General features: G+C 38.5%; 1 protein-coding gene across 1 annotated transcript in view; it reads right to left on the bottom strand.

Annotated features, from left to right (window-relative positions):
• LIPM (lipase, family member M) overlaps positions 1 to 13,621 on the bottom strand; it is a 40,925-nt gene that overhangs the window by 20,620 nt on the left and 6,684 nt on the right. Inside the window, exon 2 of the mRNA XM_006880397.1 lies at positions 1,526 to 1,643. Coding sequence (XP_006880459.1) covers positions 1,526 to 1,643 — 118 coding nt within the window. The remainder of the gene's footprint in view (positions 1 to 1,525; positions 1,644 to 13,621) is intronic.

The following is a 13,621-nucleotide window of genomic DNA, read 5'->3' as shown; positions in this document are numbered from 1 at the left end:
GGCTAGACACTAGATTTAACTCTAAAACAAAACAGAAAGTCCCAGCTGCCATGAGGTTACATTCTAGACAGAGCTGGGATGTGCCGTTGGAACTGACTCATAGCTGATCGATCCTCCAGTAGGTTTTCAGAGGCTGTAGATCCCACGGAAGGAGATGGTTTATCTTTATTCCACAAATCTACAGAGCAACAGGTAGAATTGAACCACATGCCTTTGTGTTGGCGGTGCAACTCCTTATATGAGGACTCTGCTGTTGTTGAGTACCTTAGAGTGGAACTGACCCTAACCCGACCCTCCACGGGGTTTTCAGAAGCAGTTAATCACACAGGAAGAGATTGCCCACTAGGCCACTAGGGCAACAATAAACAAATACAAATATCTGTCTTAGCAGATAAGAGCTATACAGAGAAGTTAGCAAGGTAGATCTCAGTAAGTAAGTAGAGATTATTTTTTAATTATGTGCAGGTATTTGTGGAAACAGCAGTCCAGAGGAGGAATTGTAAATCCAAAGGCACCTAGGCGGGGAGTATACACAAATGAAGTACACACAGCAATTGTTTCATAAAGCTGAACAAGTACCAATAGGAGTCAAACAGGATTCTGCAGCTTCTTTACTGCCAAATTGCAAAAGCATCCATCCGCCTGGCGTTTTCTGTACCTCGTTAAGAACATGGGCTGTAGAGGCAGGCAGATCTTGATTGAAGTGCAGGTTTGGCTACATACTAGCAAGCCCTAGCACATACTTTTGGGAGAGTTACTTAACCTGCATAAGTGGCAAGTTCTTCGTGGGGTTGTTGTGTAAGTTAAGTGAGACTAATAATGCAAATAATGCCAAATAAAAATAACATTTAAAAAATGACATCCTATGTATACATATTTCTTTCTACCACTAATAGACAGCTAGAGCTTTATAAGGATTAGAGCATCAAAGTTGGTATTGAGGGGGTTGGCAAAGGGGATCATTTTTACAAAAGTGAAAAAAAAAGGACTAAAAGTTCAGTAGTCAAGAATAGATTTCTATAAATTAGGGAAACATACAGCCAAATTGGAAGAAATATGTAACAAAAATTGAAGAGTGTGGTTCTTCAAAATTCCTTAGTCGAAAGGGAGCAGCTCTATGAGTATTCAAAGAGCTATTTAAATGGGACCATAGGCATGTCCAGGAGGAAGCACCAGGGGCCAGATTAGAGTTTGAATTCTTTATGGACAAGGGTTAAATGCAAGAAGCAATGTGTGTCCTAGGAGATCTATTTGGAAGGGTTTAGGCTAAGAGTTAAGTGCTAGAAGAAGAGTAATAAATGGACTTTTCTTAAAGAATTTTTGAGAAACAAACACTTTTTTTACCCAAGACAATTGATGGGTATGTGGATAGTGGTGATAGGAATTATGGGGAAATTAAAACCATCTTTTGGCCCCATACTGGTCTCTAGTCTGTACCACAACTCTTTTCAATAGAGTCAAATCAGAAAGGAATCATTGGTGTGGGGAAGACTGTCTTGCTGGCATGCAATAAGGTGATCCATACCTGTTCTTTTAATTTGCCCTTGGCCTTGAGGAATTCTATTAAGAGAAAGGATGTATCCATCGTCTGTTGTGACTTCATACTCCTCATAAGGATAGCCTTGGTGTTGGATGATTTCACTCTGCAAAAAATGAACAATTTATTTAGATATAGTCTCAAGAAAGTAAACAAGTAGATCTCTTGGTGCTCCCAGACATATATACAAGACATATTCCTTCTGATAAATTATGTTATTTTTTAAGAATAGGTCAACTCCTTTCAGACCTTAATTTGGCTGTTTTCATGTGAAATTTCACTTAAGAGAGTGATTCTCTCATGACTAGACTAGAAAAAAAAGTCTGAATCTTAGATGTGCCTTAATAATTGGAGGCACTTAAGCACACAGATTTGCAGGCATCATTCAGGTAAGGGACCAAGTGATTCTAATGCAGCCTGTTTGACATCTGTCTCAGGCCAACAACTTCTAAGCTATGCGCTCCTTAATGTTCTTTTCAGTGCTACAACCACAGGCTCAAAAGCAGGGATTTTCAATGATTTGGGGTCAAGAGTTTCTTAGAGAATTTAAGGAGAATTATAAAAATGAATAATCATATGAACACACACTTTTACTACGCACACTTTAAGGGCCTCAGATTCCTTGTTACCTATTTATGGAACCCTGGTAATTAAATCTTACTCTATACAGTTATGGGGCTCTCTGGTGACCTACTCCATACGGTGTTGTGCTGTTAACTCGAAGCCAGTACCTCCATGAGGGTTTGAATGCTTTGATAAATATAGAGCAGCAATGAGATTTTTAGTTTCTGTACAGTTACAGTATGTAGAAGCTTTTGCAAAACATGAAGCTACAGGGATCTAAGTATTCTCACTGCTGTAGTTCATTTTCATCTCTCAGAGCAAGGGAGACCTATTTCTATCCGGTGCTGCTTTAAAAGGAACAACTGTGGTGAAGGTCTTGTGCTTCTATGCTCATTATAGGGAAAGGGGCAATAGCAATGAAACATGTAATTAGGAGGAAGACACTGGAGTTTCATTGATTGAATTTTAATCCTCTCTCTTATAGTAGTGTATGAACTTGCCATTTAAACTTGGAAATTCAGTTAACCAATCCCAGGTCTCAGTCTACTCATCAGGTTTCTGAGGTTGTATGAGAAGAAAGTGTTCATAGTTCTCTTTCAGAGGAGTTAGAGTAATTGAATTTTCAACCGTTTGATTATCAACCCCATATGTTAAGCTCCTAGGTCTCCTCATAAAGGGTAATAGTAGGACATAGATTTGTGAATGTATTCATGTTGTTGTTGTTGTTAAATGCTCATAGCGACCCTAGGAAGGAAAGACCTGAACACTTGTATAACTTTCATTGTTTCTCCAAGTTCACAGAGTTTCTGGAGACAAGCTATTTCAGAAGTGGATGCCACTTCTACTTCCAAGCTTCTCTTAATCAGGGAGCTATTATATTCTAAAAGGTAAGGCCTTTCTAATAGACTTGCTAGTCTGTTTAATCTTTTAAAGTATAAATATTTTGAGGGAAAATTATCAAATACATTTTTAGAAACTGTTAATACATAAAATGTAATGCCTTGTCCACCACTTGTCTGTTGGTTTGCATGCTACTGTGAAGTTGGGAGCTTGCTACCATATTTCAATACCAACAGGGTCCTCCATAGTGGACAGGTTAGGAAAGAGGACCTAGAAATCTAATTCAGAAATAAATTATCCAGTGAAAACCTTATGAATAGCAGCAGAACATGCTCTGTTATAGTTCTGGACCCATCTCAGGTTGGAAGTCACTTAAAACAGAGCTGGGGAAGAGCTGCCTTCTAAGAACAGAGTTGGCCTTGATGGTGTAGATAGAGTAGAGCTTGTGGAGCCTTTATTTGGAGATGTGGAAAAACAAAAAGTTAGAAGAAAGGTCTGCACATATCCATTAATAACTGAACACTGGAAGTCAGAAAAAAATTCTTAAATGTGATGCATAAAGAATGATATCCTAAAAAAAAAAAAGAATGATATCCTAGGTATCAGTTAACAGAAATAGACAGGCACTGGTTATTCTGAATAAGACAAATATATAATCTATAAGGTCTAAATGTGGGGAATGACAAATTAAAGATGAATGGCATCACACTTATCATCCAAAAGTCACGGTGCAAAACCTATCTTTAAGGCAACATTGTCGGTGGTAGGGTAGTACATCTATGCCAACAAGTAAGTTTGTTAGTATGACAATTACTCTAATTTAAATACTATTTGTTAGTGGCAAAGATGAAGAAACAGAAGATTTCTAATAATTTGTGCAGTCTGGAATTGATCAAACATACACTTAAGATCAATTTATCAATTCATCTAATAAATTTATTATACTTATAAATTTATAATTTAATACTATAATGATTTTTGATATGCAAGAGTTGGAAACAAAGGAGAAGGATTGGCAGCTGGAAAAATATTACCTTGATGACAACTGGAGATTGCATAACACTGTGTTTCAAGGCCTAAAAACTGTTCTTTGGAAATTCCTTTTATGAACAACATAAATCAACTAGATTCATTAACAATTCATGATATGTATATGACAACCTTGCGTGTTGAAAGTGAAGAGGGTTTGAATCACTTGTGGGTGAAGATTAAAGACTACCGCTTTCAGTATGAGTTACACCTGACCACAGAGAAAACAAAATTATAATTGGGCCAAAACCTAGCACTGAAATAAATGGAGAAAAGGCTAAAGTTGTCAATGGTGTTATTTTACTTTAATCTGTGATCGATGCTTAGGCAATTGGTGGTTAAGAAATCAAATATGTCAAGTGCAACATTGAATGAATGGAAATCCAAAGTCTCTGTAAACTTTCATTAAAATCAATTAAAAAAACTAAAAAAAAAGAAATCAAATATGTTGCTTTTGACAAATCTGCTGTAAAAAAATCTTGTCAAAGTCTTAAAAAGCTGTTCCTTTGGGGACTCGTTGCATCTGACTCAAGCCATGGTATTTTTAATTGTTTCATGTATACTCACAAGTTGAACCAGAACTAAGGAAGACCAAACAATAATTAATTAAAGTTATGGTGTTGGTTAAGAATATTGACTGTAACATGGACTGACAGAGGAATGAACAAATCTTTCTTGGAAGAATCACAGCTAGAAGCATGGATAGCAAGGGTTCAAGTCATTTACTTTAGAAAAGTTATCAGAAATGAACTGTCCTCAAACAACGTCATCATGATTGGTGAAGTAGAGGATCATCAAAAAAGAAAAAAGATGCTCAGTGAGATGAATGGAAGCTGTGGCTGCAACGATGGGCTCACATGTAACAGTGGTTGTGAGGATGGCACTGAATCAGGCAGTGGTTTGCTCTGTTGCACATGAAGCTGCTGCCTGTGGGACCTGGTGGAAGGTACCTAACAACAACAACAACAACCATCGCGTTATAGATTCCTGCAAGTTTAACCCAAGGAAAAATAGCAGAGATGTACACAAGATGAACAAAAAATGAAAACAAGATTTCAGAGTTATTTGTCACTAAATCATTATTCTACACGGGAATAACTGAATTTGTGTATGACCCTGTGATGTACACCTACATCCTTCTTCAGTTACGATTTGTTCTAGGTACTGTGAATATAGTTTGTACAGATCCCTTTATCTGTCATATTTTCTCAGCTGTAGAACCTAGTGCCTCCCTCTCCAAGATCACATTCCTTCCTCAGATGGTCTCTATTCAAAGACTGACACCTAGGTTGGTCAGAAAGACCGGCTGATCTCAACTCTCTTGGGATGACTCAGAAGAGCGGGTTTAGGACGGCCTAGTTGGTTTCTGAGCCTGCAATGCAGCTTGCCTTCTCCCTTTGTCCACTCACTTCTCCCTTTGTCCACTCACTTCTATTCTCATCTTTTCTCTAGGTGCTGATCCTAAGGGTTCCTCTTAATACATATTCTGCACATGAACTCAGAGTCTAGTCCTTAGAGAATTCAGCCTAGGACAAACATATGTATGACTCCACTTTATCCACCCCCAGAAAGAGACATGATACAGGCAATCGCAATATTATATTACAGATATTTTAAAATGTATATGATGAACAATTCATCATATATATATTCAGTAAAGAAATGTTAGGAACAGTAAATTATGCATGGCAGCCTCAGTTTTTTTCCTTCTCCTTTTCAGATATAAAACTTAGAGGTCTTATATAGGTAAGAAAAGAGAACTATGGTTAGTTCTGGGTGGGTTCCTATGTGGTGGTGGTGGTGTACTCAGTGGCTAACTGAAAATTTGGAGGCTTGAGTTCAGTCAGAAGTGTTTTGAAAGAAAGGCCTAGTGATTTACTCCCCAGACAGACATTGAAGGCCTATGGTACACAGATCTCCTGTGACTTGGGGTAGTAATGAGTTAGAACCGATGAACATGAGTTTTGAGTATATTGGTAATGTCACCCTTTTTGCATCTATCTATACTTTTTCAGATTTTAAATAATGAACTTATTTTTTAATTAGAAAAAAAAATCAGTATTTAAAATCTAACAAAATATAGCCTACTGTTAGCTCTTGGGATATGCTACATTCTTAGTTAATCCAAAGGTATAATATATGCTGGTCTCTGCCTGGAATACTCTTCTTAGATATTATCATCTCCCACCAATATGGCCTCTGTCCATTCAAGTAACTTTTTTTCGTCTTTCAGAATTCAGTTTGAAAAATTTTTCTTCAGAAGAAAAAACAACCCTTTTCTAAAATTCCTGTTACATACCCTTATTTTACCATCTCTTCTCTGACCTTAGTAAACTTAAAATTAGTACTCAGTACTCATAATTATGGAAGCTCTGGTGGCCTAGTGGTACAAAACTTCACTGCAATCTCGAAGGCATATGGTTCGAATCCACCAGCTGCTCCACAGGAGAAGGATGGATAATCTCCTGTGCAAATACCTGTCTTTGAACACCCACCGGAGGGCCAGCTATGGATTGGTTCTGACTCAATAGTATTTAACAGCACAACTCTTATAACTGTACGAAACTCATTGCAAATACCTTCTTTTAAAAAACCAAAAATGGTTACATTAACCACACCTGATGAAATACACAGGGATCAGATTGACCATATCTGTGGAAAGAATTGATGGAGAAGCTCAATGTCAGCAGTCACAACAAAGGTGGGTCAAATGGTATTTCTATTTCCAACTTTTTGAGAAAGTGCCATACAGCCTTCCATAATAGTTGCACCATTTTACACTCCCACCAACAATGTATAAGGATTTAAGTTTCTCCACAACCTCGCCAACATTTGTTGTTTGATGCTCTGTTGAATTTTGCTATTCTTACTGGCGTGAGATGCTATCTCATAGTTGTTTTAATTTGCATCTCTATTAGAGCTAGGGATTTTGAACATTTCTTCATGTGTTTGTTTACCATCAGACTGTCTTCTTTGGTAAAGGGTCCTGTGCCCATTTTTCAATTGGGGTGTTTACCTTTATTTTGTTGTGACACTTGAATATTCCATAAATTCTAGATATAAGTCTCTTATCAGACATGTCATTACCAGAACTGCCACCCAAGCAGATATATGCACACCCATATTTATTGCTGCTTTATTCACAGTAGCAAAGAGTTGGAAACAACCCAAGTGCCCATCAACATACACATGGATAGCGAAGTTGTGGTGTATTCACACAATGGAATATCATGCAGCACTGTAAAACAAAGAACTCATGAAATATTATACAGAATGGGTGAACATGGAGGACATTATGCTGAATGAAGTATCTCAGTCACAAAAAGAAAAATACTGCATAATGCCACTCTTATAAAACAGGACTGACATGGGGGTTGGAGGGAAACTAAGAAGAGAGGGGATAAACAATGAACACAGCATTGAAACAGACAAGGAAGAGAACTGTATAAAAGGAATATATGACTAGGTATTATTGGAATGGTAAGAGTCCAGAATAAGAGCTGCATAGTAAAGTGGACTGGGGAGGGGAGTCTGTATTACAAAGAAAGTATGTTGGGTTTGGTTTTTTTTTCCAAAGAAAAAAGCAAACTGGTGGGGAGGGTGGGAAGGGAGGAAAATGTTCAACAATGAATGAATGGAATCCAAGTTCTCTATAAACTTCCATTAAAATCTCAATTAAAAAAAAGAAAAAGAATAAAACCAATCTCTTTGTAAACTTTCACTAAAATCACAATAATAAAAATAAAATGTTTCTTTTTATCCACCCCTCCACCAAGAAACCAAACAAAGTTGGGGGCTGACTACGGGTCAAACCATCAATTACTTATATGTAAATTCAAGTTTAAGGTGAATAAAATGAAAGAGTAAATTTAGCCCATGAGAACAAAAATACAACCTTGAGTCTATCCGAAGCAAATTAAAAAAAACACACAACAAAAAACAACAACCCTCATGAATGTATTTGATGCAATGAATACTAATGATAGAATATGAGACAAGTTGTCAGATGACATAATGGACATTATCCATGAAGAAAGAATAGGTAAGTTAAAAGATAGAAAAGAAAGAAAAGACTAGAATGAATGTCAGAAGAAACTTAGAAACTTGCAAAAGAACATAGAGAGGACAAAAAAAAGAGAAGAAATGTTGAAATAAGAGAGACGAACGGAAAATTGCAAGACACAACTCAAGATGAAAAGGCAAATTGGTTTTTAAAAAAATTTTTTTCTACTAGTTTATTTACAAAATTAAAATACAAATTTGAACACATTCTTTCAATTTCCCTCACCCCACCCACCCATCAAATTGTACAACCCAATGATTATTCCCCCTTCCCCCTCTACATCCACATCCCTCTGCTTCCAGCTTCTCTCACCCCTCCTGGATCCTTATACTCATTCTACAATAATGGTTTTATACAATATTTATCCTTATGTGACTGAGTTAGTTCACTCAGCATAATGCTCTCCAGTCCCTCCCAAGTTAGGTAATAATTTACAAAGTTAGTGATCCTGCATGCTGCATAATATTACATTGTGTGAATGTACCATAATTTCTCAATCCATTCATTTGTGGTTGGACATTTGGGCTGTTTCCATGTTCTTGCAATGGTGAATAATGCTGCTGTGCACATTGATGTACAATTCTCACTTTGTGCCTCAGTTCTCATATTCTCAGGGTATAATTCCAAGTAGTGGAAAGCTGGGTCATATGGCATTTCTATGTTTAGCTTTTTGAGGAAGCACCAGACTGCCTTCCAGAATGATTGCACCATTTTACAATCCCACCAACAATGTATATATAAGAGTTCCTTTCTCACCACTTCCTCTCTAGCATCTATTACTTGCTGCCCTGTTAAACTTTGCCACTCTTACTGGAGTGAGATGATACCTCATTGTGGTTCTGATTGCATCTCTCTTATTGGAAAAGGAAAATTGTTAAAACAAAATAGGCAAATAGAGTCAGTAAATGAAAAGGGAAGAGCACTAGGCATTTCTCAAACGGAAAGAACTAAAAAACAAATTTAAGTCTTGAGTTGAGATACTGACAGATTCTATAGAGAAATCTTGAAGGAATCTGGGAAGCACCAAAAGATTGAAAGAACACAGGGTCACTGCATCAAAAAGAATTGGCTGACATCAAACCATTTCAGGAAGCAGTACATAACCAAAAGCCAATGGTAATAAAGGCAGAAGTTGAAGCTGCACTGCAAAAATTAAGAGTCCAGGAATTGATAGGAGAAGCTATTCCTTGGGGAGGAATAGACATCATGCTTAGAAAGATGGAGGGTTGGAGAAAGATAGGAAAACCTCCAACCAGATGGATTAACACAGTGACCACTGCATTGGGCTTGAGTGTGTAAAAAAGTGTGAGGATAGCTCAGGATAAAAGAGGGTTAAGATTTGTTGTTCATAGGGTCACCATGGATTTTATTCCACGCAACGGCACCTAATAACAACAACAATGACGATGACGACAGCAGCAACAGTATGGAAATTATTGCCCAATACCATTTGACTGTGTAGATCATAACAAACTATGGTTGACTCTGAGAAGAATGGGAATCCCAGAAGACTTGATCATTCTAATGCGAAACTTATACTTGGATCAGGAGGCAGTCGTCAAAACAGAGCAAGGGAACGCTGCATGGTTCAAAATTGGGAAGGGCGTACGCCAGGGATGCATCCTATCTCCATACCTTTTCAACCTATATGCAGAACAGATTATCCGGGAGGCTGGGCTCTATAAGGAGAAATGTGAGGTCAAAATTGGTGGACGATTTATCAACAATCTGTGTTATGCGAATGACACAACTCTGCTTGCTGAAACTGAAGACGACCTGAAGCGCCTGCTGCAGAGCGTCAAGGACTGCAGCCTGCAATATGGATTGAGGCTCAATGTCAAGAAGACAAAGATTCTCACCACTGGACCAATTGGCAGCATCAGGATGGATGGTGAAGAGATTGAGATTGTACACAGCTTTAGTTTGCTTGGCTCCATAGTCAACAGTCTTGGCACCAGCAGCCAGGAAATTAAAAGGCGCATTGCCATGGGAAAGTCTGTTGTTAGGGACCTCTCCAAAGTACTGAAGAGCAATGGTGTCTCTCTGGAGACTAAGGTGCGTCTGATACAGGCTATGGTCTTCGCAATCACTTGTTATGCATCAGATAGTTGGACAATGACCAAGGAGGATAGAAGGAGAATTGATGCCTTTGAGCTGTGGTGCTGGAGAAGAGTATTGAGAATACCATGGACTGCTAGGAAAACAAAAATATTTGTCCTGGAAAGGGTTAAACCGGGTGGCTCCTTGAAGGCAAGGATTCTGAGGCTCCGTCTAACATATTTTGGACATGTTGTGAGGAGAGAACGGTTCTTAGAGAGGGACATCATGCTTGGGAGGATGCAGGAGAGGAAGGCCCTCTATGAGGTGGATTGATTCAGTGACTGGGGTAATTGGGATGGGTGTGTCAGAGGCAGTGCGATTGGCACAGGACAGAGCGGAGTTTAGGGCCGTTGTACATAGGGTCACTATGAGTCGCAGGCAACTCGACAGCACATAGTAACAACAACAACACCATTAATATTGCATGCAAGTAAAATTTTATTGATGATTATTTAAAAATAGCTGGCAACTTTCTGAAATTCAAGCTGGATTCAGAATGGCACAAGGGATTTCATTGCTGATGTCAAATGGATTTTCATTGAGAGCACAGGGTATCAGAAAAATATTTATTTACTTGTGCTTTATTTACTATGCAAAGGCATTTGGCTGTGTGGGTCATAGTAAATGATGGATAACATTGAGAAGAATGAGTATCTCAGAACATTTAATTATGCTCATGCAAACCCAGTTTTAGATGGACCAAGAAGCAGTTGTGTGAACAGAACAAGCAAACACAACAAAGTTAAAATCAGGAATAAGTGCATAAGGTTGTATCTTTTCTCCATGTATATGTTAAGTACATAATTTGAGAAGCTGGACGATATGAAGAATGTGGCATCAGGACCTCAGGAAAACTCATTAACCACCTGCTTTAAACAGAGGATGTAACTTTGCTTGATGAAAGTGAAGAGGACTCAGAGCACTTTCTGCAGATCAAAGCTTTCAACATGAATTACCTTTCGACATCAAGAAAACAAAACTATTCACCACTGGACCAAAAGACACCACTATGATCGACGGAGAGAAGAATGAAGTTGTCAAAGCCTTCCTTTTCCTTGGATCCACAATAACATTCATGTCAGCAGTCCGGTCGGTCGTCAAGAAAACCTACTATGCAGCACTCAGGACCAATGATTTTGAAACATTCTATATAACATATAACTATATGAGAGAGAGAGCATTATGTTGAGTGTACTTACTCAGTTTCATGAGGACAAACATTGCATAAAACTATCATTGTAAAAATGAAGGGGTAACTAGTAACATACATATAAAAAAGTCCAAAAATAGGGGGAGAGGAGATGGGTGCTGGGAGGGGGAGGAGAGCGGATTATGGAGTTGCAGAGTTTGGTGGGAAGAGGGAGGGGACAAAGGAATTTAGGAAAAATCCAGTGGGGACCTGAAAAGATGGGGTAATAATGGACATAGATCAATGACAATTAATTTTATAAAACACAATTTATGAGAATGATCATATGAAATACAATGTGAATGAAGGAATGTGTGAAACACAATTTATATGACTGAAGTGCAAAGTAGATGAATTTTGTATTCGCACTAATACAAAAGAAAATTTTAAATAAATATTGTTTTGGGAAAGTAAGTCTATTGTTGAAAACCTCTCCATAGTGCACAAGAGTAAAACATTAAAGACTAAGGTGCACTTGGTCCAAGCTGTGATATTTTCAATTGTTTCCTTTGCATCTGAAAGTTGCACAATGAATAAGGAAAACCAAAAGGGGATCCATGCCATTAAATTGTGGTGTTGAAGAATATTGACTATATCATGGACTGTCAAAAGAACAAACGAATCTGTCTCAGAGCAAATACAACTAGAATGTCCAAAGAGGCAAGGATGGTGAAACATTGTCTCTCATATTTTTGGCACAGTATCAGGAAGTGTAAGTCCTTGGAAAAAGATATCAACTGGGTAGGTCAGAGAATCAGCAAAAGAGAGGAGAGCCCTCAATTAGATGGATTGACGCGGCAACTGTAACAATGGGCTTGGGCATGTTGGAGATCATGATGGTGGTGCAGGATGCGGTGGGATTCATGTCTGTTGTTCTTATGGTTGTTCTGAGTTGTATTTGACCTGATAGCAGCAAACAACACCACAACAATGATTCTTATTTTTAGTATAGGTCTTTCCTGCTGAATTCTAAACTGCAAAATTGAAAAGCTTTTGATATTTTTAATTTCCACTGCAATCCCAATGCCTAGAACAATGTAAGGGACAACCCTGAAACAAATAGAAGACTGGTCATGTCTGTCTTGGAATAAGTAGAGTCAGAATGAATGCTGCTTACAAGCGAAAATGGAGAGACTTGGTCTCATGTACTTAACAAATGTTGTCAGAAAAGACCGAATGCCTGGAGAAGGGCATCATGCTTGGGCAAGTAGAGGGTCAATAACAACAACAAAAAAGGAAAGCGTTCAACAAAAATGAATTGATACAGTAGCTACAACAGTGGGCTCAAACTTAGCAATAGTTGTGTTGCTGACACAGGGCTGGGAAATATTCTGTTGTGCATCGTGTCACTATGAGCAGAAATTTGCTGGGAAACAACTGACAATAACAACTGTAGGTGCTTAGAAAATATTTGCTAAAAATACACGAATGAAGCAGGTTGTCCTTATAATATAAGATACAGGATAGTCCGTATAACTCAGTATACGGTATACAGTATAAATTAGTTCAGACTCCAAACCACTTTTTCTCTCACCTTTTGTTGCCTTTATAGTATCAACAGTTATATCAGTTTACTGTTTTAGTTTGCTAGAAATAGTTTATTAAAGTTGCCGCTGTTATGTCCTGTCAAGCTGGAATTGACACATAGCTGACCATCCAGTAGGTATTCAGAGGCAGTAAATCATGGGATAATGAATAAACATGTCAGAAGAGCTGAATGTCATATCTGGGGCCTTTCTTTCAGTTCGGAGGCCAGCTCTTACAAGGTTGTGGCAAGTGAACAGCTGGAGGCGTGGGCCTTCGTCATGCTGGCAGTGGCATCCACAATGAGCCCTCCTGCTGCCAGTTCCCCCAGGTGACCAGGTCGCAGGTGGTCCTGGTCAACTTCTCCAGCTGGACCATGTGGTTCTGGATCCTCTGGAGGTTCTGGCATGTTTCAGACATGGTGTGGGTTACTTCCCTTATCCTGATCCTTCCCAGTGGACAGATGAAGAGCTGGGTGTCCCTGCTCCAATGATGAAGACAGACTACAGCTTTGCCCCTGTCCAGTGGGTGTGCTCTGTGTCCCTTGCTGCTAGGAACACCAAGAAGTGATCAGTTTCATCAAAACAACTATGAGATAACATCTCACCCCAGTCAGAATTGCAAAATTTATCAGAACAGCAAGTAACAAATGCTGGAGAGGTTGTGGAGAAACTGGAACCCTCATTCACTGTTGCTGGGAGTATAAAATGGTGCAACCACTGTGGAAGGTGGTATGGCACTTTCTCAAAAAGTTACAAATATAGATACCATTTGA

This window comes from Elephantulus edwardii, unplaced genomic scaffold (genome assembly GCF_000299155.1).
Source record: "Elephantulus edwardii isolate Elephantulus edwardi_28Jun2011 unplaced genomic scaffold, EleEdw1.0 scaffold00007, whole genome shotgun sequence".
In the NCBI taxonomy this organism is placed as follows: Eukaryota; Metazoa; Chordata; class Mammalia; order Macroscelidea; family Macroscelididae; genus Elephantulus; species Elephantulus edwardii.
This window is presented reverse-complemented; position numbering and strand designations above follow the sequence as displayed.